Here is a 27,680-nt window from a genome sequence, read left to right on the forward strand (position 1 = left end):
TTTATTAAGTCAGCAGAACATTCTCTCCCCCACCTTCACTGCTTGTGCAACACATGACAGCTCTGTAGCAATACTGCAAATCTGTTCTGTTAAAATGTTCCTTAACAGATCCGCTTTGGTCAACAAGATTTTGCAGCGTTATCCAGAAACTGAAAAAGGATTATAAAATGATTACAGTCAATAAATATTCAGAATCTTGGCTTTTGAAATGTAAATATATATTTTACCCTCCATTATAAATACTATTCATCATTATTCTGTACTTTCAACAGGTACACATTCACTGGTATATATACATTTGAATCCCTTGTGAAAATTATTGCAAGAGGCTTCTGCATAGATGGTTTCACTTTTCTTCGTGATGCATGGAACTGGCTAGACTTCAGTGTCATCATGATGGCGTAAGTGCAGCAATTAATGTTATTCTTGTCATATAATAACTATAAGTGAGAAGAAATATATATACTTGTGAAGTAATCCAAAAAAATCAGAAAAAAGGTTTTTTTTTTAATTATTCTAGACTAATGACTGGTAAGTTATCTAAAATGGCTTCACATGTAAGATATGAAGATCTTCACATCTAAGATACAACATTGTGACATTAGGGTGCAGGACTGAGAAACTTTCTTCTTCATAATATTACTGTGGCAATATGCATTTTGGAATAGTTTTAGTTGGCAACCTGTTTTGCAAACAGTTAATTTTTCATGACCTAGATATTTCAGATGAGTTGGAAAATGAATCTGATTCCTGGATTTGCCTCAGGTTTTACTATTTATTTGTTTGTTTGTTTATATTTTGCATTTCTTTTTACTTTTGTAGCATATAACAAGTAAGCAAAAAGGAAAAAAAACCTATTATAGCTAAAATGTTATATAATGTATAAATACAATTACTTGATTCATTTTGTATATGGGTATCTCTTAACTAAATGAGGAATCAAATTCTATGTTGTCCAGATATTTTGGTCAGCAACTCCAATAATCTTCAATACTTAGGCATTTGGTTGGGTTTGTATGTCCAAAATATATGAAGACCACGAGATTGCTACCTTTGGTTTAGATGAACTAACTCTAATTGAAGTATATAGAGTATTCACAGGGGGAAAATTCAAACTTTCAGGATGTTTTTAAAAGTAAAACTCTTTTTTAATGTTAGCTAACCTCAGCATTTAGCCAGTAGTGGGAATTATTTTTTGAAAATCCACAATTTTTTTAATATGTTACATCATGTTTAAGAATAGAGACCTTAATTTTAGCTTCTCCAGTAAAATCCACTATAGATTTAACAAAAAATAGGTCTCCTTGGTTCAGTGGTACTCCCCCAATCCCAAGTACAGGTATTTGTAATGTTCCTTTGAAGTCCAATATTTTCTCAGACATGTACCGATAAACCTAGTTTAGCAATCACAATTGCGATTGGAAACTCAGTTGTCAAGTGGAATAGTTGTTAAATGAAATCACAACAGTGCTTATGATCTGATTTACGCTTTCCTTTGTTTTACATACCTGAGTAGGTTGTAAATGGGAGGATTGATCACAAGTTACTTTTTTGTCACTGTTGTAACTATGAACTAAACAAGGCAATAATAAACAAAGACTACCGGTATAGCCAACTGTTCTAATGCTCAAATTTAGGCATCTCTTAAATTTTCTACTGATTCTTGGGTCAGGGGAAGAGGAGTCTGAGATAGCAAATGCCATCACAGCTATATACTTTTTAAGTGACTTTGACTTTAAAACATGAGACAATCTTGTTACTTTTTTCCTGTGGAGCTGAAGTGATGCTCATAGATGAGGAAAGAGAAAGGAGGAAAGCAGACAGAGAAGGTAAAACATAATTCCTATAGAATACCACAGTGGCACTTTCCCGCTTTAGGGAGACGACCTCAAAAAACACTGAATCAGAGAAATGTCATGTCTGCAGCTGACATCCCTTAGCCATGTAAGATATTCCAGAATTTGCCTGTGACCAAAGTCCCCCATAATGAGAGGGCCAACAGAACCAAACAAGAACTTTGTAGTCTATGATCCTGTACTTCAGTTTCTGTATAGCATATATGCTGGTGTGATGAGCAGGTGTTCTTATAGGAACAGACTGTTAGTAGAGCTGATCTGTTGTATTACAGTTCTTTTCCAGGAAATAAAGGACAGCCATATGATTTGAAGCAAAAACAATAATAATCTCATGTCAACTGAAAGACTAACACATTTTTATGCCATTTCTTTTATCCCACAAAAAGAAATAGTTAGATTCTTCATCAGTTTTTTTAATACAACAGTTGACTGTGGCTGCTTTTGGGGTCCACATGCCCTGAATAATTGATTCTTACTTCACCGTACCTCAATTTTCTCTAGAGGTGGAAGCAATTTTTTTTTACTTTATGCTCACCCTAATCTATTTAGAACTTTTTTTTTCCACACTGCCCATTGAAAATGGGTGATTTTTTAAAATGAAAAAAAATCATGTTCTAATTGCTATTATCCTGGTTAGCTTCTCTCATTATTTTTGTGATGCTAGATCACTTCTTTTTCTATCTTCTACTTCTCCCCATGACCATATTCCTACAGCTGATGAAGATAGTCAGTCGCTCATATTTGGGCCCATATAAGAGAAGTCCTTGTCAAATTATCCTTATTAAATTAGCTGACCTGTGATAACTGAAACACTTCAAATTGTCTTATTTACATCTTTGTTTCTTCTCTCCTTTTTTAAACACTTCAAAGTATTTTACATTTGAAAGTTGTTTCTCTGCAATTGAAGATTACGCTCTTCTTTTTGAGGCAGGTGACCCCAGTGGTGCCATTAACTCTGGTTTAATTCTGCAGGTATATAACAGAGTTTGTAAACCTAGGCAATGTTTCAGCTCTGCGCACCTTCAGGGTACTGAGAGCTTTGAAAACTATTTCTGTAATTCCAGGTAAGGCAGTTTGGTGTTAGGTGTTGGGTTTCAGCTCCCTGTGAGTGATGTACTGCTGTTTGTAGTTGTTGTTTTATTCCTCGTTCCCCTTTTGGTGTGTGTTATTGTCATTGTGTCTCTTTTGTGTGTGACCTCCCTCATTGCAGATATGTCACAGAGTTTGTGGACCTTGGGAATGTGTCAGCCTTGAGAACTTTCAGAGTTCTCCGAGCTTTGAAAACTATCTCTGTCATTCCAGGTGAGAAATGCTCTAAGAATGACCATGTCTTGCATTTTTCTTTGCCTCCCTTTGCCTTCCTTGTCACATTTCAAAAATGGCTGTGGCACATTTCTAATAGGCCTTGTGATTTGCATGAGCATAAAATATAGTATGATTGATCCTCAACCAATCAACTCAAAGCATGTTGCAAAACAAGGGATTATAATTCTGCTAGTAGAATAACTTTATAGTTTCAAGTGTTTGGTAACTCAGACGCATTCATTTTTAACAGTTATGTTTTCCTATTATTATTATTATTTTATTACAGTTCAAAGATAAGAAAAGTAAAATACAGTGACAATGTGCTGATTAGGTTAGAAGCAATAAATAAATAATAATAAATGAACAAATAAATGAATATATTCATTTGTGAAAATTTGGCATGAGTATTTATTACTCCATAAATAAGCACATAAATTGGCTTCCCAATTAAAATTTCCATTACATATTAAACCCATCATGTCACAACTTTGTCCATGATAAACAGGACATTTTCTTAGGTTGCATTCACCTCTAATGGATGAAGCAATCCTCAAGCAAGGCAGCGATACAATGCCTAGGCTGTCAGTTCAAATGAGCTTTCTAATTTCAGATCTTAGATCTAATGCAGAGACTGTATATTGTTCTTCAAAATCATAAATGATTGAAATGAAATGTGATCTCAAATAAATAAATATCCCATGCACTTGTTAATTAAAATTGAGTCACGTATTCTATTCTGCCTGCCCATCTTTTTAAATGATCTGATGGATAACAGAATAATTGAAACATTGCCTAGCTCATTGGTGGCAAACCTATGACTTATGTGTCAAAAGTGACAGGCCATGGTATTTTGAGTGACACACTAGCATTCACCAACACCTGACAACAATTCTCAGAAGTACGCCCTTTTTTCATGCAATTTTTGGAGCATGTGGAGACAGCATGAAAATGGGACATGCTCTTGTGCAGTCTCTAGACCCACCAGAAGTTGCATGCGAGAGCCATGCACTCATGGGACATCCAGAACTTCTGAAAAATCACATGAGAACGGGGTGTGCTTTTGTACAGTTTTCAAAGGCTGCAGAGATTGTAAAAGAGCTTTCTCCAAAGCCACTTCAAAAATAAAGGCCTCATATGACCGATAGCTTCCCTGAATAGAGGCCTGTCAAGAGAACACCTCCTGATGATAAGTGATGCATGGCAGATGCTGGGGCCACAAGGTGGCCATTTTGATGGCAGTGGCAGTGCTAGGGCTGAAGTTAAAATTGCATCAGTAAATTAGGGACAAGAACATCTTTAAAAAGCCAACTTAAGAAAAGCAAAACAATGAGTACAAATGATTGCCTTCCCAACAAATGTAACCTCTACAAAACACATTAACCTTAATTCTAGATATTGAGTAGTGGTAGTAAAATTGTAATAGCAAAGCAGTGACATGTATCCAATAAGTGACAATAGTCCATATGCCTGCAGCTGCAGTTTTTCAAAGGCATCCCTTACATTTACTTTGGGTTGGTCACAGTAGCCCAAACAAGATATAATAATATGCAATTTTTAAAAATTACAATAATTCAGTGGTCTGTTTTCTTAGTGGGAACACTGTTGGTTTTAACTGCTGATCCCCTTCCAGTTATGAAAGGAATGCATACAGATCCCTAATATCAAAGCAGCATTGAGCTCTGGAAGGGTCATTCATTGTCACTTATGAAAGGAACACTTGCAAAAGGGTAATTACAAGCTTAAAACAGAATAAATCGGAATGAGTAACTCCATCCCAAAACCTTCTACAGTGGAGAGCTTTGGGGATTTGCTTGAAAGCAACAGTCTGGAAATATTGATATCAATTACAGCTGATATCAAATATTGATATCAATTACAGAATAGACTGAGGACTTTGAATCAGGAAATGAATGAAATGAAATGAAGAACTGGAAATAATAAAGACATATCCAAAAATGGTTGGGATAAAGTGAGAAATTAATAAATTAGGCCATTTAGTGGCTCATTACTGTGCATAATTCATGCATAGTAAATTATAAATTAGAATAAATGTTAATGTCATTTAATTAAAATAAATGTGTATAAGAATTAAATGAGCAAATAAATTAAAACAAATAAATTAAAAGATATGGTTCATAATATATATCTATTGGGTATAAATATTTTGGTTGATTTGATGAGAAGTCTGCTGGCTGAATCAAAAGTTGGATAGTACTTGGATCAAAAGATGAGGGTTAGTTGATCACAATGAGCTGGAGAAAAACGATGCTATTGTGTCCAAAAGGCTATTTTCTGACTTTCTCTTCTCCCATACATATGCAGATACTTGTACAAGCACCTGCATGAACACATACATAGAATCTGAATGCATCCTGAAATATTTGGAATTGTCAAACAACCTTAACAAACCCTCAAGATGGGTGATTTGCTTTTAAATCCTATGTTCACCAAATATAAAAAACAAAAACAAAAAAACACAACTAAAAATACAAAAAGTACAGTTTGGGCAATGAATTTAGTAGTAATATGCCTGAGTTACTCAGTCAAGTAAATTATCCATTATTAAATATGGAAATGCAAAAATCAGTGCAGTCTTTTAAAAATAAACGTGTCTAAAATTATTGCCAAGTAATCCAGAAAGTACATAGCAGTGTATAATAAGCAGTTCTGGAGTAGCCCAAGCAGTGCTTTAGTATATGGTTGTTACTGTGGGTTCATCATTTCTCCTGAATGTGTTTACAGGTAGAGATTGTGATAGTCATGTCTTATATTGTTAATCATGTGAAAAGGCACAGAAAGCTTCAAAGCCAGACACAATCCTTCATTTTTGCAGTATGCACTTGTAGAAGGCACCTGGCTGTAATCACAGTAATCCATACCGTGGGTTATCTGTTATAACCCAACAGATTTGGAGGGAAGAAGATTGCAAATAGAGTAATTGATTGATTCAAAAATACAGTGAAGTAGAAGTGCTGATAAAGCATATAACCCACTCCCAGTTTTTAGCACATTTTGATTGTTAATGGATTAGGTTCTTGTAATCTATCATACCTAATTACCCTGATTTTCTTCTCCCCCCCTCCCCCACTTTCTTATTTAAATTAAATATCACCTTAGCTATTCATGCATATGAAGAGTTATAACTGAAAATGTATTTATCCTGACATGTTCAATATACTTTCCTATATCTTGCAAAACTTTCGTAAACTTTCAGAAAGAGGAGCAGAAGCTAGGAGCATGTTGAAAAAGAAATCTGTTTAAGCTCTCATCAATTAAGTTGGCATTCTGCAAGATGATGCTGTTCATTCAGTTAAAATCAAATGTTTCGTCCCTTTGGGCATGCCAAAAGTGTAGATATGGAATCGTTTTTTGGATGTACATTCTTAAGGCAACCCTAGAACCAAAACATTGAGCCAATTCTTAGATTATTTTCATGCAATAGGGTTGAGTGGGTAAGGAGAATGTGTGCCTGAAACCTTGTAGTGTAGATGCTTAAATCTCTAAAACCCTTTTTCAACCCCTTGCCTCAACATCTTAAGATCTGGTTTCCAAAAGAGCATCAGCTGAATCAGAAGTCTTTTTGATTAATTGATTTGCTGTGATTAAAGGATGACAAAGGCTTTTTTTGGGGGGGGGGGATTTTTCTTTCTTCATAGTGGTTCTAATAAAAACTCCAACAGCTGTTAATGTAAAAGCCAAACTCTCCTCGATATAGCTAGCTTCTGTCTATGTGCAAAGACTTTGACTTCTGCATATAGTTTAAGAAACATAAATGTGAAAGGATGGCATCTTACGCAGAGTATTTTCAGTTTTTATCTGTCCAAGATTTGCTCTCTGAGCCATTTATACAGTGTCTCTCAATCCCCTGAACAAAATGACATGAAATTTGTCTCATTTGGAATCCTGAATATATGCTTACATGTAAGACTGGTATATCTGAAAATTGACTGGGGGCAGGTATGCTCTGAATGCTCTGTTAACTTATTTCACCCTTCTTTTTTCATTGTTTAAACAAATTAACAGTATGCTCGGCATTCATGACCCTGATTTCTTAGAAAAAAATAAAAGTGAAGGTGATTTTCATATAATTTTTTGTGAATGGCTGGGAAAGTACATACCAGCACAATTGAATATTGTGCTGTGTAAGAAAGTTCTCACTCCTGGCAATCCTGCATTATTATCCAGATAAATCCATCTTGGTGGGGAAAACTTCCTTTCCTAGCTTCCTTTTTAACCATTGATCTGACCAACTGTATTAAGACGAGAATCTTTTATCTGGTAGCAATTGTAGGCAGCTTGTATTAAATCTATCAATCTTCCGTGTTTTCCATCCTGCTCCCTCCTATTAATATAGATTTCTTTGGACAATAAAAGAACATTCCAAAGAGCCAGGAATTTTTGGTGTATTATTCAGTTGTGCTGATAGGTATATCCATCACCACTTGTTGAAAGTTAGACGAACTTATGTTTTTTCCCCCATGCCACTCTTATTTTTATTCATTGCTTTTTATCTTGTCAGTCCTTACAGATCATTCTGTTTGTCTTCACTTATAATCTGATCACCCTAAAAGGCTGTTTTGTGCTTAGGTCTGTTTCCACATAAATGTCATTACTCATTTGTTTCCTATTTCCAGGCCTGAAGACTATTGTGGGAGCCTTGATCCAGTCTGTGAAGAAACTTTCTGATGTGATGATTTTGACTGTGTTTTGCCTCAGTGTATTTGCTTTAATTGGGCTACAGCTATTCATGGGGAATCTAAGGAACAAATGTGTCATCTGGCCCATCGATCTCAATGAGACCTACCTAGAAAATGGCACCAAGGGATTTGATTGGGAAGAATACAGCAACAATGTGTGTAGGTGCTACCTTTTGCTGCCATCATTTTCTCTGTCTATATTAACTGTAATATTTACTGGACTACCCCCATGAATACTACTGTACTTTGAATGGCAAGTACACATCTTGACCTCTACTTGCTTATCTTTTCCTTAACAAACTATATTTGCATATTGTCTTCTTCTTAAAATTCCTTTGATGTTCTATTAGTCTTAATCCCTTTAAACATGCTGTCTATGGGTATAATATTACTTTTATAGTCATTGTTCTCTTGGTTTGGCAAAGTGTATGTGTTTATTAATAATGATTTAAACCAAATAATACCTTTACAATTGATTATGATTGTCGGAATGGCTGGATTTCGAGACTGGTTTAAAAGGTAAATGCCTGAGCACAATATAACTGGCATTAGAAAATGAAATTACAAATCTTCTGTCAGAATAGTGCTTCGTATTTTCAGGCTGGTAGCGGATAATTCAGCCATAGATGATCATAGACATGTACCCTTCCCAAACATACTTGCTTCATAAAATGACAAAGACTCAAAAGCTAGCACTTTTTAAATTTATTTGGTGTGATTTAAAACCCAAATGTTTTCCAGGCAAATTATGAGAAAATAAAAAGCTAAGAAAAATAAGGATAAAATATACAGTAAACTCCAAGCAATACTCAGAGGATTCTATTCCTCCATTTTCCAATTCCACCCATTTAAATTTGCAGACTGTATCTAATCTCTAGGGTTTAATTCCTAAAACATAGAAGAAAAAAAGTATCTTTGCCAGATGATAAAAGATGGCAGTATAGACATCAGGTGGCATCCTTTCTAATATTCCAGTTGAAGAAGCTGTAGATCAAAAGTGTATTTGATCTAAATGTCTGTGTTCTTCCTCGATATTCTTACGTGTTTTTCTTTATCTCATCCAGCAAATTTTTACACAATACCTGGGTTTCTTGATCCATTGTTATGTGGTAATAGTTCTGATGCAGGGTAAGTTTTCAGCTCAATTGAGCTGTCTTCTCTCTTCCCCACAGCCACTCTTCCTCAACTAATGGGAAAATAAAAGTCAATATACATAGATTAATCCATATATAGACTTAAATTGATTTATTTGTAAAGCAATCTGTCTACCCAGTACTGAGACACCTTAGGCTGATTGAAAAATTAACCTGTTTCTTTTTTATTAATAATAAACTATCTGAGAACCATGGTGGCGTAGTGGTTAGAATGCAGTACTGCAGGCTAATTCTGCCGACTGCCAGAAGTTCAATCTTGACTGACTCAAGGTTGACTCAATCTTCCATCCTTCCAAGGTTGATAAAATGAGAAGTCAGATTGTTGGGAGCAATACACTGACTCTGTAAATCGCTTAGAAAGGACTGTAAAGCACTATGAAGTGATATATAAATCTAAGTGTCATTGGTATTGATGTCTGTCACCATTAGCTTTGTAAGGCATGAACTGCACCTTGCTATAGTACAGGATTAGGATTGGAATTGCACTTTTTCTCTTTACCCACATTCATTTGTGACCTCATATCTGAATAGGATGCTCACTCAATCTTAATTACTCCTTGCCTCAAGTCAAAAGAAATGGAGTACTACCTTTCAGATGGTGAGCCTGTGGACAAGAGACATTGCTTAAATGAGGTGCTTTGCAAATTAACTCTTTCTTGAATATTTGTGAAGTACCGTATTTATCGGCGTATAACACGCACTTTTTCCCCCTGAAAATAGGGGCAAATGATGTATGCGTGTTATACGCCGATATAATGTTAAGAAGCCTTCGGTGAATGCTGCTGGGATCGGGGATCAAGGACACAAATGAAAGAAGGGGAGGGAGGAAGCAACCGAAGCCTGTCCTTCTCTCTGGGTCAGCTCTCTCAGTCGCTCTCTCGCTCCTCCACCAGCACAGGAAGAAACTGCTTCAAAGAAGCGGGGGAGGGGCTTTTCCTGTCGCCTTTCTCCCCACCCCGTCCGCCCGCCTGCCCGCCCGCAGTGCTCCGTTCTGCCTGCCTGCCTGCCTTCGTTAATGGTTGAATCGGAACAGCTTCGGCTGAGTAAAGAGGCGAATAGTTATTATTCTCAGCCGAAGCTGCTCCCAAACAACCAGAAACTAAGGCAGGCAGGCAGGCAGGCAGAATGGGACACTGTGGATTGAAGCGCGTGCGTGGGGTGGGAGTGGGGGTGAAATTTCCCTCTTAAAATGAAGATGCGTGTTATACGCCTGTGCGTGTTATACGCCGATAAATACGGTATTGATGCAGAGACGAGCACAGTCCAATTGGTCTTTTATTTTGTTTCTCTGTTAAAGTTGTATTTTTTTCTTTCTCTGAGATGGCATATTGGCTTGGTACAGAAGGAATGAAGATTGCCATGACCAACCAGTATATATTGTACATGTCAGCCTTTTGAAACTGACTAGATCAGGTTTCACAAGAGTTTTTTGCATTTGGCTAAAATGAATAGAATTTATTTTAGTTTTTGTTATCCCACTTTTATTATTTTTATAAAAAACTCAAGGCAGCAAGTATACCTAATTTATTCCTTCCTCCTCCTATTTTCCCCATAACAACAACCCTGTGAGGTGAGTGAGTGTGAGTGGTCCAACGTCACCCAGATTATTTCCATCCCTAATCAAGATTAGAACTCATTGTCTCCTAGTTTCTAACCTGGTGTCTTAACCACTAGACCAAATTGGCTTCATGTTGTAAATCTGGCTGTGTTTACCCTTCACTTGCTCTTATACTCCAGGGAGACAGGAGAAATCAGTCTGAGTCTCTTCTTAATATTTTCCCTGTTTCCATTTTGGACGTCACTATAACCTTCTATGAATAGTTTCTCCAAGGTCATCTCTGTGGTTCCCTATAATATGACTTTTGCATATTTGCCTATAGAATATACAACCTTTTCTTATTTGATTGATTAAGGGTTGAACACCAACATCTGGGACTTATCAAAAACAACCAAAAATGGGGGAGTCTGTCCTGGATGAAATCATTCTAATAATGTTGAGTCAGTAAAAATAATGTTGAGTCAATAAAAACTCCCAATAGCCATACTGAATGCAAGCCTTTGCCTCATTCCTGTGGTAGTATCAATCAGTTTTGCACAAAGTCAAAAGAGGAATTGTGAAAATGATTGTGGTCAATCTTTGCTTTTGGAATTTGATATTTTCTACTCTCCCAAATCTGAAACAATTCCTTCCATCTTGTCTGCAGCCAATGCCCAGAAGGATACATGTGTATGAAAGCAGGGAGGAATCCAAACTATGGCTATACCAGTTTTGATACTTTTGGTTGGGCCTTCCTGGCCTTATTTCGTCTCATGACTCAGGACTTTTGGGAAAACTTGTATCAATTAGTAAGTATGTCTCTCCATGATCATGTTTCTTGCCTTAAATTACGGATGGGCAATGTTTTAATGGCTGGAGCTGAGTGTCCAGAGCCTGCAATGGTTAGATTTACAATGTCAAGAAGGTGGGATCCAGAACTGTCTGTTTTTTCTCTATTGCAGGAGGGAAGGTTTGGAATTTTCTGGGCTCTGTTTTGGGATTTGGATAGAAATAAATCCAAGGCTTGCACTCTAGCTTTAAAGGTTCTTCTCTCAAAATGGCAAGACACTGTGCCATTTTTCCAGCAGGATTGTGAACTCCTGGGTTCACAATCAGGCTCAGGAGTTTATACACCTCTGTCCTGCCCTATCTATCATTTACAATTTGAAGGATGGATGCTTGACAAAAGCAACTTCTAATGCTTGAAACGTTAACACTAAATGGTAGCTTGCTGTTATTAGGTACAAAATAATGTTTGTACTAGACCTATGTGATGATGGTGACTTGAATTAGCTGCTGCAAAACTTCAGCTCTGGTAGAGAGAGGTATAGAAACATACAGTGCGGCTGTTTCATTCTTGAAAAGATTATCCGTTTCCCAACAGAAAAGTCGTTGAGAAATGAAGCTCCTAGCCACAATGGCCAGTCTCCTATTGAGGCAGGACAGCAGAATACATCAGAGAAGGAACAGGATCTTAGAAGTCACTTGTAGACAAAGCAAAAAGTTAATTCCAAGTACCAGGAAGACTAGAGATACCTATGCAATGAGGAAGAGGCAGCGCACCATAAATTCTTCTTTTACTTGGTGGTGCAGTCAGGAAATCTTACAATTGCCCTTCCTTCTTTACAGACATTGCGAGCTGCAGGAAAAACCTACATGATCTTTTTTGTCCTCGTTATTTTTGTTGGGTCATTCTACTTGGTGAACTTGATTTTGGCTGTGGTGGCTATGGCCTATGAAGAACAAAACCAGGCTACATTGGAAGAGGCAGAGCAGAAGGAAGCAGAATTCAAGGCCATGTTGGAACAACTGAAAAAGCAACAGGAGGAAGCCCAGGTTTGCTTCTTTCTTTCGTCTACCCCATTGTTTAAAGTGTTAACTATCAATACCCAAATCTTGTTTCCATCCAAAAACTATGCAAGTATTTTGAACCATTTAATTCCACCCATTATCTAAACAATGGTGTTACTTGTTCTTTCTTGCCTCTAATCCCAGTGATAAGGAAAGTTGCCTGTACAGGTAGTCCTCAATTTACGACCCCAACTGAGCCCAAAATTTCTGTTGCTAAGTGAGACATTTGTTAAATGAGTCTTGCCCAATTTTACGATCTTTCTTGCCACAGCTGTTAAATGAATCACTGCAGTTGTTAAATTAGTAAAACGGTTGTTAAGTGAATCTGGCTTCCCCATTGACTTTGTCAGAAGATGGCAAAAGGTGACCCTGGGACACTGCAGCCTATCAGAAATATGAGACAGTTGCCAAGTGTCTGAATTTTGATCACATGACCATGGGGATGCTGCGGCAGTCATAAGTGTGAAAAATGGTCATAAGTCACTTTTTTCAGTGCCGTTGTTACTTTGAACGGTCACTAACTGAACTTCAGTTGTAAGTTGTGGACTACCTGTAATCCTTCGGTAACAATACAGAAAGTTGATGCTGAAGCATTATCCTTACCAATGCAGAATTGGAAGTTGGAAAGTATTCAGTTCTGATTAATCACAGTGATCTCGTTCACATGACAAGTTGTGCAAAAATTTGGTTAGGAATATGGCCTGAACCTAGCCTGAGTCTGTGACTGACGTTAAGGCAAAGAGTCTTAATCACCGTCTGAATTATGGCCTGCAAAAATAAACTATTTCTGGAGGAGCATATATATTGTTCTGCTTTTCACAAGCTCCATCCTACTGATGGCACTGCACTAAAGAACTGCTGGAAATTCCTAAGGAAAAAAATTAGAATAGTCATTAGGCACCTCCATGAGAAAGTTAGGAAATCTGCCCAGAAACAGAGAAGAGCCTGCCAAAAGTTAAGGTGCATTGTGAGGTAAATGTCTTCAACCAATCAAAACCACTGATGTAATTTAATAGGGCACATATATACACCGGTTGTGAGGGCATGCAGGAGTTTTTCCTTTGTCACTCTAGTCCAGTGATGGCAAACCTATGACACATGTGTCAAATGTGACACACCTTAACATTTTGGGTGGCATACTAGTGTTCACCAACACCCAACAACAAATTCTTAAAAGAATGGGGTGTACTTTTTGTGCACTCCAGACTCTCCAGAAATAAATTTGTTTTACATGTGTTTTAATTTTGTAATTATTTGACATTTCTTTATATATAACAGTACATAGCACAAGGTTTGTGTGTGACAGGCCAGCCAAATCAAGTTATGGGTTTTCTAAATTTTTGATACACAGAGCCCAGAGGGTTTGCTCTAGTCGCAAGTATGAGCTCTACAGAATAGAAATAAAGTTTTGAATATGTTCCTACCCACCTTTGTGTAATTATTAGCTAAGTCGCACCAGTGAAACAAACCATCAGCTTGGACTGGGCTTATACAAGATCTAGACTTTTTCCTGAAAAGCTCCTAACTCTGGTCAAGCCACCATACTCCTGTATTCTTGTTGTGAAGAAATGGTTATCCATATATCTCATGACTGATTGACATATTAGGCAGAAGGGGAGATGGCATAAAACTGCTGTCAACTAAATAATATGCAATGTGTCCTATATAGAAGTTAGTACTATGTGTGAACACACTCAAGGTTTAAAGATTGGAAAGTGTTTTCTCCCAAGTTCAGATAGGCCCAAAGCCTGTCTGCATTAGGTAAATCACTGTGAACTTTGCCAGCTGGGAGATTGTCTGAAATGGCCTCTTTGTGGCTAGACTGGATGGGCCAATCCCTGAGGAAAAAATGTGGAGGGCGGCTTCTACCTTGCATAAAAGATTTTTTTTCCTCTTCTACAGAAATTCTTCATAATTCATGCCTGATGACCACATTTAATTTCAGAATTATAATTTATGGTGATAGGAACATTATTTGGTTGTTGTATTACTATAGTTAGAAAACTGGAAAGAGACATGATTTTTGCTGATTCACTCTCCTGAATCCCTACTCTTTGCTTGATCCTTTGTTAGTCTATCACTTTCCTGTCCTTTAGAACATATTTCTCTTTTTTTGAAGGCTGCAGCCATGGCTACCTCAGCAGGGACCGTGTCTGAAGATGGTGTAGAAGAAGATGGTGGGGGAAGGATGTCCCATACCTCTTCTGAGTTCTCCAAGCTCAGCTCTAAGAGTGCCAAAGAGAGACGAAACAGAAGGAAAAAGCGGAAGGAAAAGGAGCTCTCAGAAGGAGAGGAAAAGGGAGATATTGAGAAAGTATTTAAGTCAGAATCAGAAGATGGAATGAGGAGGAAGGTTTTCCGCTTGCCAGACAACAGGCTTGGCCGGAAGCTCTCCATTATGAATCAGGTAAAGTGTCAGTTCCACAAGCAAAAATTTCCACATCTAAACTTTACATTGTGCCACGGCTGTGTGAGAGAAGGATGGACTGGATTCTTTAGCTACCTTTTCAGATAACAGTGCAACATGTTCCCCTTTTATAATCAGTGTTTTAATTTGACTCTATGCATGCAGCAATCTTTGACACAATGAAGGCCTTGCTTCTGTTCCTTCTCCACTTTGCTTAAGCTTTACAGCTATTTTAGCTACTGTAGTCCTCGACTTACAACAGTTAATTTAGTAAGTGTTTGAAGTCACAATGGCACTGAAAAAAATGACTTTTATGACCATTTTTCACATGACCGTTGCAGCATCCCTATGATCGTGTGATCAAAATCCAGACACTTGGCAACTGACTCATATTTATGATGGTTGCTGTGTCCTGGGGCGGGCGGGGGGTGTTATGTGATTGCAACCTTCTGACAAGCAAAGTCAATGGGGAAGCCAGATTCACTTAACAATCATTTTACCAACTTAACAACTGCAGTGATTCACTTAACAACTGTGGCAAGAAAGGTTGTAAAATGGGGGGAAACTCATTTAACAACTGTCACTTAGCAACAGAAATTTGGGGCTCAATTGTGGTCATAAATCGAGGACTACCAGCAATCTGACAAGTTCAAGTAGTAAATGGGAACAAGAAGCTACAAGAGGAGTGGAATGTAAATTATGTATTTGATTTGAAATAATTGCCCAATTGCTTGACCACAAGCCAATAGTATATTTGTGAGGTATTTTCATGAAGAATTTTTTTCCTTTGCAACTTCTTTTTAATCCAGGATGTCATTTCCTTCACTAGAGGTCCTTTATGGATTCTTGCCCCTGTTGCACAATTCCAATTTTGCCTTCTTGTTTGTTTTCCCTTTCAGTCACTGCTTAGCATTCCAGGATCCCCATATCTCTCTCGACACAACAGCAAAAGCAGCATTTTCAGCTTCAAGAGAGGGTTCCGAGATCCTGGGTCAGAGAATGAATTTGCCGATGATGAGCACAGCACGGTGGAAGAGAGCGAGGGCAGGAGGGATTCACTCTTCATCCCAATCCGAGGCTACGACAGGAAAAGCAGCTACAGCGGTTACAGTGGTTATAGCCAAGGAAGCCGGTCCTCACGCATTTTTCCCAGCATTCGTCGGAACGTGAAGCGGAATAGCACTGTGGACTGTAATGGTGTGGTCTCCCTGATTGGTGGCCCAACCTCCAACATCCCCAGCGGGCGTCTTCTGCCTGAGGTGAAAATAGATAAGGCAGCTACTGATGACAGTGTAAGGAAGTCAGTGAGTAGATAGTCCAGGCATGGCGGTCTGCCCATTTTTCTGCTTTCCTGTATGCCGCCAAATGGATCCCTGATGGAATGATTAGAAATTGGTTTGACATATGATCGTCTGAACTTTCTTTCCAAATTATTCTGCTTTTCATCCTTATTTTTCCTCCTACCTATTCCCATTTTCTTCCTTTGAACTTCTAAGAAAATAATGGCTTGGAAGATTTTTTTTAAAAGGAATATAATCCTGATAAATGTGCTATTTGTTGCATCAAAAATGTGAAATGATCTAAAAAATATTTAGAAAAACATCTGGGTATGAATGAGGTAGAGGAGATATTTTTAAATCCCACATGTATAAATAGAATTAATTCCATGTAATGTTTTCCTTACAAATTATTTATTTCCTTTTTCAAGCAGCTTTAGTTCGTAGTTTAAAAAGCAAGAAGATTGAAATAAAATGTAATGCAGGACCCTATACTGTATACAGGTAGTCTTCACTTAATGACCTGTTGCTTAACAACCATGTGAAGTTTCAACAGACACCCACCTCCGCAAACAAAATTAACTATGATCCAATTTTGAAGTTCTGATAGTTCATGCGCATGCACGCATGTACACAAGCACAAAGATGTGGTCACACTGTCGCATTTTGGGTGCTCAGTAACCAGTTTGTATGTATGGCTGTTTGCAGCATTCCTTGATCACCTGACCACAATTTTCAATTTTTTTTTAACAGTTTCTGGTATTTACTTCTGGTTTTCAGCAAAAATTGTCCATTGGATAAAATGGATTTGCTTAACAACTGTGATGTTCACTTAATGACCACCTCAAAAAAGGTTATCAAATCATGTGATAACCCACTTAATGTCTTCAATGGCTCAGTTATGGTGATAAATTGAAGGCTACCTGTATGTTGCTGGTTAAAACTTCCACAATAATTAACTTTTAGCTATACAGGCTGCAGATATTCTGAGTTGGGTTGTGAGATTGAGGGGGGGAGGGATTAGAGGAGTAGAGACTTCCCTTCACTGCTGTGTAATCTATAAATAATGGCATTATTTCAGAATGTTCAGGGTACTGAGAAAAAATATCATTTTCTCATAATGAAAACAAAGAGACTATGGGTTGTTCTTCACTCATAATATGTCAGGCTGAATCCCAGATCCAATCGAGTTTAATCCTTTATTTGCTTGCACCTAATGGACAAAATCTTGCCAAACTAAAGTTATAACCTTCTATCCTATTAGATACAATTTGAGAGATTCTAAGGTAAGGCTAAACTGAACCTCTTTCCCCCTTCCCCCATCAAGTTCAGAACTATGCAGTCTTTTAATCTGGGCCACTTTCTGGGACAGCTCTGAGTTTGCAAAATACACCCTCTTGGCTGCTGCAGGTGCACTTTCCATCCCCTAATAAGTAGCTCTTGTAATTTAGAGTGCTGTAGAATCTCCTTTAAAAGATGATCAACAGAGTTTTTTCTAGGGCACAAAATTATGCTGGTTATTAAAAAGAAAGAAAAGCTTTGCCTAAAATAGCTTTGTTAAAAATGGCAAAACTCTCCATTAAAAAAAAACCTGTTATTTATTGTCTCTCATTCTTCATTAAAAGATACATGTTCCTTCATGGATAGAAATAGATTTAGTAAGATTTCAGAACATATTTATGTTAATAAAGGTAGAACTGGGGAAATATTAGGAGGTTTGTTTATTTCATGTATGTTTCTGCTATTTCCCTTCTATATAATAAAATATAGAAGATTAAAATATAGTCGCGAAATTACAACCCATTGACATATATGCTTAAAAATAAAAAAGAGTAAAGGAGATGGGGGGAAATCAGATACATCGATCACCTGCACACCGCAAACCTTATTGGTATAAATATTTAATACAAATTTATATTATTTGTATTAAATGTTTATAACATTGATATATGGTTTATTATCTCTATATCAATGATATAAATACCATTATTAATATTCAGTGCAATTTAGGCTGACAAAAGGCACATGAGTCGGGAGTCCCAAGTTGGACTAGAAAAGTGAAAGAAAGGATTTATGTTGTTGCCTAAGACAATATTTCCAATTAAGATCCTCTCTCACTTTCTTAAAGTTTCAATTTTTTAAATTCCAATTTATAGTAATACAGCTACTTTACTACTAAAGTAAAGTGAAAACTTCACCAGTGGCAGAAGAAACACTAAGAAAAAGTTATTTTGTCTTTGGCTGATGTGCATAACATTGGTCTTGCTTCTCATTTGTGAACTCCAAGCTCTTTTTTTCCAAACACACACACACACACAAAATGAAATCCCAAATGTCTTTAATACTTGCAAGCAAAATTAAATCATTCCTCCCTGAGAATGTTTGAAGCCTTTCCTAATTAATTTCAATTTAGTTCTTACCCTTTTCCCTAGTTAGCATGTTAGTATACTGTTTTAGAATTTATTTCTCTAACAGCATGCAAAAATTACAAGTTGCTAACAACAGCATGATGCATGGAAAAACATTATGAAATATATTACTATGTTACATACCAGTTTCCTGATATTTTCCTTGCACAGGGACTTCCCAAGCAGTACCTTTGTTCAACTAATCACTACATATGAGAAACCATTTAGGGAATATTGAATATTCGCCAAATAAACAGTGGATTCCAAACAGCAACATATGTAGACCCTAAGCAACAGATAATGAATTTGTCTGTCTTAAAACAATAGTGAATCAAATTATTTGTAATACAATATAGTTGTGTTTGCCTCTAATTTTAGGGAAGCATTGAAGGAATCAGTCGAAATTAGGTTTCTACTAGAATCAACCATAGACAAACACAAACAATATGTCTCTATGTTTCTATTTATACCTACTTAATTTTCTTTAATTTCATAGATACAAAACTGCACTCTAAATGATGATCTAGGGATATTTAGGATTAAGCTAGGTATGCACAATTTGAAAAATTCTTCTAATATTTTTTTGTTAACTGCCAATTCTGAATTTGACTAGAACTAAAGAGGAATATTGTTTAATCTTTCCTCATGGATACTTTTTATGATCCAAGTTTTCCCATTAATTGCTTTTATTCTTGCCGGGGAAAATATTTCCCTGCAGCAAGAAAAGAAACGGGATAATTTTAATAGTGGAAGTAAAATCTGCAATATAATCTAGTTCTGATAGAGGAGTAGAAAACAAATTCTGTCTTTTCAGGCAAAAGCCTTTTTAAAGAGTAATATTTTAAAGAACATCAATGGATTTTGCAGGCAACCACAGAAGTAGAGATTAAGAAGAAAGCCACTGGGTCACTTCTGGTATCAATGGACCAACTGAATGCTTCATATGGAAGAAAGGATCGAACCAATAGTATAATGACAGTCATAACAAATACCCTTGTAGAAGGTATGTTTAATAGGAATGTATCCATTTCAACAAGTTCATAAGGTCACTATATTTCTAAAGATTATTCCCTTTTCTGTTACTTAATCAATCAGAGCAAAACATCATGATAAAAACATGAACATTAAAAGTATGCAGGTCTTATAAAGTTACAATGTTCAATGACATCCAAGTCTCAGTTTATATGCATTCTTTGATTTATCAGGCATGTGTATTTTGTGTCCCATTTTTAACATGCTCATTGTTATATATGTTTTGATTTTTTTTTAATATCCAAAATATCCAAAAGAATAAATCTATAAATCTGAATTAGGGGTAGCAGAGCCAGCAAATTAAAAATGACTCAGTTCTGCCATTAAGTTTCTTTGAATTGTTTGAATGTTTGAATAAAGTATGTGTTCATTAATGTTAACTTGTTTCTCATTTTATTGTGATGATATAGAACTGGAAGAATCCCAAAGAAAATGTCCCCCTTGTTGGTACAAATTTGCTAATACCTTCCTCATTTGGGAGTGCCACCCACACTGGGTGAAGTTAAAAGAGATTGTCAACCTGATTGTCATGGATCCTTTTGTGGATTTAGCCATTACTATCTGTATTGTTCTAAATACTCTTTTCATGGCAATGGAACATCATCCCATGACCCCACAATTTGAGCATGTCTTGGCTGTAGGAAATCTGGTAAGCAGTTTCTGCGTTAAAAATTTCCCAGTGGCAACTGGAATGATAAAGAACAGTATTTATTCGATTTCACTACTTTTATTACTTTATAAGTCATTCAAGGCAGCAAAGATACGAATACTCCTTCCTATCCCTATTTTCCCCACAACAATAACCATGTGAGGTGGGTTGCACTGAGAGAAAGTAACTGGCCCAATCTGCCAATCATGCCTAAGATGGGACTCTGTCTTCTGATTTCTAGGCCAACACCTTCAACCACCACCACCACAAATCCAGGATACCTGATTACTATTTTGAGTGATTAAATTATTCACAACTTCTTCATCAGACTAGAAAGCTGTTGTACTTTTTTAGACAAATTCAGAAAATGAAGGTGTACGTGGTTCCACAAAACTCATTTCATACTATTGCCCACAGGGCTATTTTGCAACCATCACAGTTTTAAATGACATAATTGTGTGGTTTTTAAATACTCATCAAATCAGATAGAGAAAGGCCAGGATTGTTACCTATTTTATTTTTTAATATATGAGATGACCTAGGGATTCCTTCCAGTTGGTTTTGCCATTAAGAAGGACAGCACATTTATAGCAAAATCATTTACAGCTTTTTAGTGAAGAGGGTTCATCCTGCTTCAGGAATAACCCTACATGATTTTTTAAAAAAACAACAATGTCCCTAGTATTGCTGTTTATTTTACTTTACTTTTATTATTTTATTTTACTTTTGAGAGATGGTCGAATATCAGCTGTACTTCTCTTCTTCATCCCACAATGGGATTTCTTTGGAAGATTAAAATCTCAAGTTGGCTCCCAGGAGAATTCTTGGCAGATTTTCTCTAGCTTTCTTGCGGTGAAACAAGCATTCAAATTCTAGAAAAAATAATTGTCTTGATATCAAGCTGCAGCTAGGTTTTTTTTTTCTTCCCTTCAAAGTTGACAAACCTACGTTAATTCGGTTTAAATGTTCTCTTTCTTTTCAGATTTTTACTGGAATTTTTACAGCTGAAATGTTCCTGAAACTCATAGCAATGGATCCCTACTACTATTTTCAAGAAGGGTGGAACATTTTTGATGGATTTATTGTCTCGCTCAGTTTACTAGAATTGATGCTAGCGGATGTGGAGGGGCTTTCAGTGCTGCGATCTTTCCGATTGGTATTCCTTATTTATTTTACACATTGAACATTGGCTGTAATGTATGTTTATCTAGATATAAACATAAGAAACTGCTGTTAGGTTCCATGCAAACAAATTACTATGTGCTAATGACGCTTGAGAGATTGAAGTTTGTTAAATGCTTTAATTTGCAACCAAAAAAATTTCTTGGGGTCTCTGTGATTTCTGTCTATGGTTTCTGTAATTATATTGCTCCATTTCAAATCTTCTATAGATGAATGAAATAAACATGGTTGTTTTTAATGTTGCCCTCTTTCTAACTTTTTCATCCAGTGGAATAATGGAGAAGTACATAATTGTTATGATTCTCCCTAACAGGGAGAATCCCAGTACAGGCCTTTAGGTAGTACAGCTACAATACTAAAGATTCCCCAAACCATGAGTCTCCCTCATTAATATCAGTGTATCGATCTTTCTCAAGTAGTGCCTATGAGAATGATCTGGGGGCCACTATAAATATCCATACAATTGAAACTAATAGAAAAGGAGTGTACATTGGAGAAAAATGTATCTATGATGCAGAGAATAGGAGCAGAGAAATAAAGTGAAGTGGAAAGAAACAATATGGTGAAAAGCCAGATTGTCTCTGGAGTGTTATTGTTGTAATTATTAACATTATGTACACCTCAGAAGGATACCAGTGGTTAAAAAGAACCACATTGTTAATCGAAATGAATTAATTGACAGACAAAATATTTTTACAGCCGGTTAAAATTGCTTTTATAGTGTTATATGGTAATATGTAATATATAGAAGTAAAATTCCTGGAAGAGTAAAAAATATTCCCACTCCTTAAGGCCAAATGGATCTCAAGATTGGATTAAAGAATACTCCCAAACTGCAATTAAGTTTTCATGTTTGGCATGATGTACAATGATAATGATTGACTGAAAGGCTTAGTGATGAGCCTTTCCAGCTGAAAATTCATAGTTATAATTCTTTATCTCTAGAGATGTCCTGTCCAGTGTTTAATTAATGACGATGATTAAGCCTCTCTTGAAACTGATTCCTCTGTTTCTATAAGTATTGCTTTTTTTTCTCCATGTATGTCCCTCCCCACCCACCCACTTTAATTAAGTATGTATGTTTTCTCCTTCATTTTGTAGCTGAGAGTCTTCAAACTGGCAAAATCCTGGCCAACTCTGAACATGCTGATAAAAATCATTGGTAATTCAGTGGGTGCCTTGGGGAACCTGACCTTGGTGCTGGCCATCATTGTTTTCATATTTGCTGTAGTGGGGATGCAGCTTTTTGGCAAGAACTACAAGGAATGTGTCTGCAAAATCAGCCCTGACTGTGATCTTCCACGATGGCATATGCATGACTTCTTCCACTCTTTTCTTATCGTCTTCCGTGTACTATGTGGAGAATGGATTGAAACTATGTGGGACTGTATGGAAGTGGCAGGACAGGCAATGTGCCTTATTGTCTTCATGATGGTGATGGTCATTGGAAATCTGGTGGTCAGTAAATATCTATGGTTCTTTTTAAGTGGGAAGTAAATGACTATCTTGTAATAATCCAATTTGTCATTCAGATAGAAAACTAGGGGTTCTATATAAAGGAAATGAGCTACTCATGTAGGTATTTGTTTCTCATGAGTAGCATCATTCTGGGATATTGTGATAAATTTAAATTACAGCTCCCATATTAAACCACCTTTTAAAAAAGCTTCTAAAGAAGGCATCAGAAGAGAAGACCTATCATGATACTGGAGTCCTCACTGCCCATGAATGCTAAATCCAATACTGAATCTTAACTAGCAAGATGTTTTGGGTAATAATAGTGCAGTGGTGCATATATATATATATGATATTACTTAATGAAATGGTACAAAATTGCAGGACATGAGAGCATGAAAAAAACTTGTATTATTTATGTCAGACAGAATGCTTCTTCCATAACACTGGTCCCATAGTATGATTCATATTTTTAAAATATGAATGTTGGAAAGAGTTCCATATTTTCAAACTGCATACAAATTTTTTAATGTCCATGTCTTTTTAACAAATGAACATTTTACTATTCTACGTATTCTATTCTTCCCTTCCAAGCTGTACAAATTTATTCCTGTATTAAATGTTTTAATTAAGCCAGCTCATTTACAAACAATGTGCAAGCTTTCACATTCTCCAGAACTATTTATCAGGAAAGATGACAAAAAGTATTGGGGGTTTGAGATCTAACTTTCACATAAAAACTCATTTTACCTGGCTAATTTTCAATTACCGGTACTTGTTTTTTCTTTCCCCTTGAATTCGTATTTGCCTTTTTAATCTTTTTTTTACAAAAGCGTCTTTAAGAAGAGCAATACCTAAAATGACAGAAATGGGTGCTATCTAGAATAAACTAATAAGTTTAGATTGACTGACTGATTATGTTCTTTTCAAGTAGGTGTTGATTTTTAGCAACCACATAAATAAATTTTCTCCAGGACAATCTATCCCCAATCTGGTTCTTCACATGTTCTTATGGTGCATCCATTGCCACTGTAATCAAGTCCATTTACCTTGCTGCTGGTTGCTCTCTTTTTCTTTTTCTTTCCATCTTTCTCAGTATTTTAGATTTCACAAGGCAGGTAGGTCTTTGTATAATATATCCAAAATGTAATTCAAGTCTGGTCATTTGTGCCTCAGAGAGAATTCTGGATTTATTTGTTCTATGATTCATTTGTTTAGTTTATTGGCTATCCATGCTGTTATCAGGAGTCTTTTCCAACAGTGAAGTTCCATAAAGTTAAAATTATTTCTATACGGCTTCCAATTTCAAATTTCTATAGGATGTTACAGTAAAAGACATTGTCTGCACAATTCCGATTTTTGTGGCTAAAGACATATCAGAGCATCTAAGTATCTTTTTTTCAAAGCCTTCATTGTTTTTCCACTCATGTGGCATACTTCTTGACTAATGATTCCCTTAATGTGGGGGAAACGAACTTAAACAGCAGAAGCTATTTGCTATCTTAGTATCTTCACTATCAGTTATAAGATAGATTGCTGTATCTCTTGACATTCTCTTCTTTATATTTAGTCTTAATCCTATTTTTGCACACTCTATTAAGATTCCTTTCTTGGGCATAGGGTATCTAGACTGACATCTTCCGGTTTGTTGGCCAATATGTCATTCTCCAGATTTGCTAGTATAGTATGGTTAAAATCTTTATGTTGCTTGCCATATTTTTGCAGATACAATATCAGTTTCCGCAACCTTATGACCTAGTATGATTGAAGTACTGCCCTAACTTTATCTGGCATTAGGGTTTTTTGTAAGGAGGGAATATTTTGTAAGGTACCTTGGAAGTTGAATATTTGTCCACAGCATCCTGTTGTGTACTATCACAAAGTTGGGACCTCCTTCTAAATTTGGATATCATTTGGAAGACTTTCCTTATTTTTCTATGTCTATTAAATTCTTCCTTTGATATCTTGTTTTTTTTTAAAACTGGCTTCTGTTCTTGACAATTTTCATTGTTTGTTCTGAAATCCAGTTTCTTTTCTTCTGTTTCTTCACTTTTGGCAACCTGTGTTCACAGTTATCCTTAACAACCCATTGGACTTCATTCCACAGTCCTCATTATTCTGTATCAATGAGGTTCAAGATAATTGCTGATATTCTTCTTGAGAATTGTGAATAGATGTTCAAGATTATTTTGTGGATACTGGTTGACTTTCTTCTTCCACTTTAGCTTGATGTATAATAACTTATTCCAAAATCAGATCCTGGCCATGTTTTTGCTATTACAACTGAGCTTTTCAACCTCCTTGTACCAATAATATAAATTTGTGTGTATGTGATATCTGGTGATGACCAAGCTTATAAGCATTATTTTGGTTGTTTGAATGATGTCATTCTCCTGCTTCATTTCTGTTTCCTAATCTTCCAATCCAATTACATTTTCTTTTTTAATATTTCCAACTTTGGTACTCCAGTCTCTTGTTCGCCTAATCTGTTGATTTCAGATTGAATTTGATTATAAAACTCATTAAACATCTGATGCATCAGTGTTTGGAGCATCAACTTGGATAATCATCATATTAATGGATTGTCTACGAAGTCTAAGTGATATTATTCAGCTATTGACTATATCGTAGCCAAGTGCATACCCTTTCTGTGTATGAAATCAATGCTGTTCCTTCTAAGCTTTTGTGTACTGAACAATAAATTATATTATTTTTTGACTGAAAGGGTCCAATTCCAATCCACTTCAATTGACTGATGCCCACATTTCAGTATGTAGTCTGTTGATTTTATCATTCATTGTGTTGAACTTTACCATGTTCAAGCTTACATTCCGGGGTCCCTTATAAACATAGTCTCTGAAAGATCCTCAACTTTTTCCTCAGTAGCATTTTGAGTGCCATCTGAACTGAAGGGCTCATGCCCCAGCATTATATTGTCAGTAATTTTGTATTGTCTCCTCTTATGTTTTCTTAGTAAAAATAGAGGAGTGGTTTTTAATTGTCTTCATTCATACAGTATGGATTTATCTCTTTACTATTCTCACAAAACTGCCTCACATTCTCCTATATCACTGCTATCCAATAAAGAGTTCTGTTTGCTTTAGCTGGCCACACACCCAATGTTTCTTACTCAACCCTCTTAGGGACACCACCCCATGCCACCCCTGTAATGAGGCAGGTCTCTTCACTTGACATATGATTATGTACTTATTTTAAATGGGGAATCAAATAGCCTGCTTAATTCCCTATTAAATATGTTAGATTTAAGAATGGTTCCATTGCTAATTTTCCAGTGTTATTAGGAGAAACAAGGTAGATCACCCACCTCTTCAAATGCTGAATAGAATACATTTAGGGATCCTTAGCACTCAATATCTGTGATAATCACCCTCTCTTCAATCATGATCCCAAAATTTTCTTTCTTTCTGCGTTGCTTCTTGGAATGCTTTTACTAACATCATTATCTTGAATGAATTGAAAATAGAAAAAAGGAATATGCATGAATTACAGCTGTGCCATGCTTCAGATTCCAAGGAAAGATTTTGCTATTCTAGGAAAAGAATCAGTTGTTTCAAGGAGTTGCAGATAGAAGCATCTTTTTGCCTTTGAATTCAAAATGTTTCACAACCTACTATATCTGCATGCAAAAGTGTGGTGGTGGGGAAAGCAAATTCATTAAAAATTTGGTTACATTCATCCTGTTAACCAAAAACTGAAGTCTTTCAAGGGTGGCAGAAAAAGAACAGAGAAAATACACTGCTCAAAAAAATAAAGGGAACACTTAAACAACACAATGTAACTCCAAGTCAGTCACACTTCTGTGAAATCAAATTGTCCACTTAGGTAGCAACACTGATTGACAATCAATTTCACACGCTGTTGTGAAAATGGAATAGACAACAGGTGGAAAGCAGAGGCAGTTAGCAAGACATCCCCAATAAAGGAGTGGTTCTACAGGTGGTGACCACAGACCACTTCTCAGTTCCTATGCTTTCTGGCTGATGGTTTGGCCACTTTTGAATGCTGGCAGTGCTTTCACTCTAGTGGTAGCATGAGACGGAGTCTACAACCCACACAAGTGGCTCAGGTAGCGCAGTTCATCCAGGATGGCACATCAATGCGAGCTGTGGCAAGAAGGTTTGCTATGTCTGTCAGTGTAGTGTCCAGAGCATGGAGGCACTACCAGGAGACAGGCCAGTACATCAGGAGGCATGGAGGAGGCCGTAGGAGGGCAACAACCCAGCATCAGGACCCCTACCTACACCTTTGTGCAAGGAGGGGCAGGAGGCGCACTGCCAGAGCCCTGCAAAATGACCTCCAGCGGGCCACAAATGTGCATGTGGCTGCTCAAACGGTCAGAAACAGACTCCATGAGGGTCGTATGAGGGCCCGACGTCCACAGGTGGGGGTTGTGCTTACAGCCCAACACCGTGCAGGATGTTTGGCATTTGCCAGAGAACACCAAGATTGGCAAATTTGCCACTGGCGCCCTGTGCTCTTCACAGATGAAAGCAGGTTCACACTGAGCACATGTGACAGACGTGACAGGGTCTGGAGATGCCGTGGAGAACGTTCTGCTGCCTGCAACATCCTCCAGCATGACCGGTTTGGCAGTGGGTCAGTAATGGTGTGGGGTGGCATTTCTTTAGGGGTCCGCACAGCCCTCCATGTGCTCGCCAGAGGTAGCCTGACTGCCATTAGGTACCAAGATGAGATCCTCAGACCCCTTGTGAGACCATATGCTGGTGCGGTTGGCCCTGGGTTCCTCCTAATGCACAACAATGCTAGGCCTCATGTGGCTGGAGTGTGTCAGCAGTTCCTGCAAGACGAAGGCATTGATGCTATAGACTGGCCCACCTGTTCCCCAGAC

General features: G+C 37.0%; 1 protein-coding gene across 5 annotated transcripts in view; it reads left to right on the top strand.

Annotated features, from left to right (window-relative positions):
• SCN8A (sodium voltage-gated channel alpha subunit 8) overlaps window positions 1-27,680 on the top strand; it is a 75,492-nt gene that overhangs the window by 17,391 nt on the left and 30,421 nt on the right. For 2 of the 5 annotated variants that reach the window (XM_026681327.2, XM_087956221.1), the window contains 12 exons: window positions 273-401; window positions 3,067-3,158; window positions 7,796-8,017; window positions 8,923-8,986; window positions 11,217-11,358; window positions 12,179-12,385; window positions 14,520-14,807; window positions 15,707-16,066; window positions 19,360-19,495; window positions 19,935-20,173; window positions 21,156-21,329; window positions 22,457-22,813. In XM_026681327.2, the coding sequence (XP_026537112.1) occupies window positions 273-401; window positions 3,067-3,158; window positions 7,796-8,017; window positions 8,923-8,986; window positions 11,217-11,358; window positions 12,179-12,385; window positions 14,520-14,807; window positions 15,707-16,066; window positions 19,360-19,495; window positions 19,935-20,173; window positions 21,156-21,329; window positions 22,457-22,813 (2,410 nt within the window). Of the gene's footprint in view, window positions 1-272; window positions 402-2,828; window positions 2,921-3,066; window positions 3,159-7,795; window positions 8,018-8,922; window positions 8,987-11,216; window positions 11,359-12,178; window positions 12,386-14,519; window positions 14,808-15,706; window positions 16,100-19,359; window positions 19,496-19,934; window positions 20,174-21,155; window positions 21,330-22,456; window positions 22,814-27,680 lie in introns of all 5 variants that reach the window. The other 3 variants (XM_087956222.1, XM_026681329.2, XM_026681325.2) reach the window with 3 other exon arrangements.

This window comes from Notechis scutatus, chromosome 2 (assembly GCF_049901735.1).
Source record: "Notechis scutatus isolate UNSWTSFEM ecotype Mainland chromosome 2, rNotScu1.2, whole genome shotgun sequence".
Lineage (NCBI taxonomy): Eukaryota > Metazoa > Chordata > Lepidosauria > Squamata > Elapidae > Notechis > Notechis scutatus.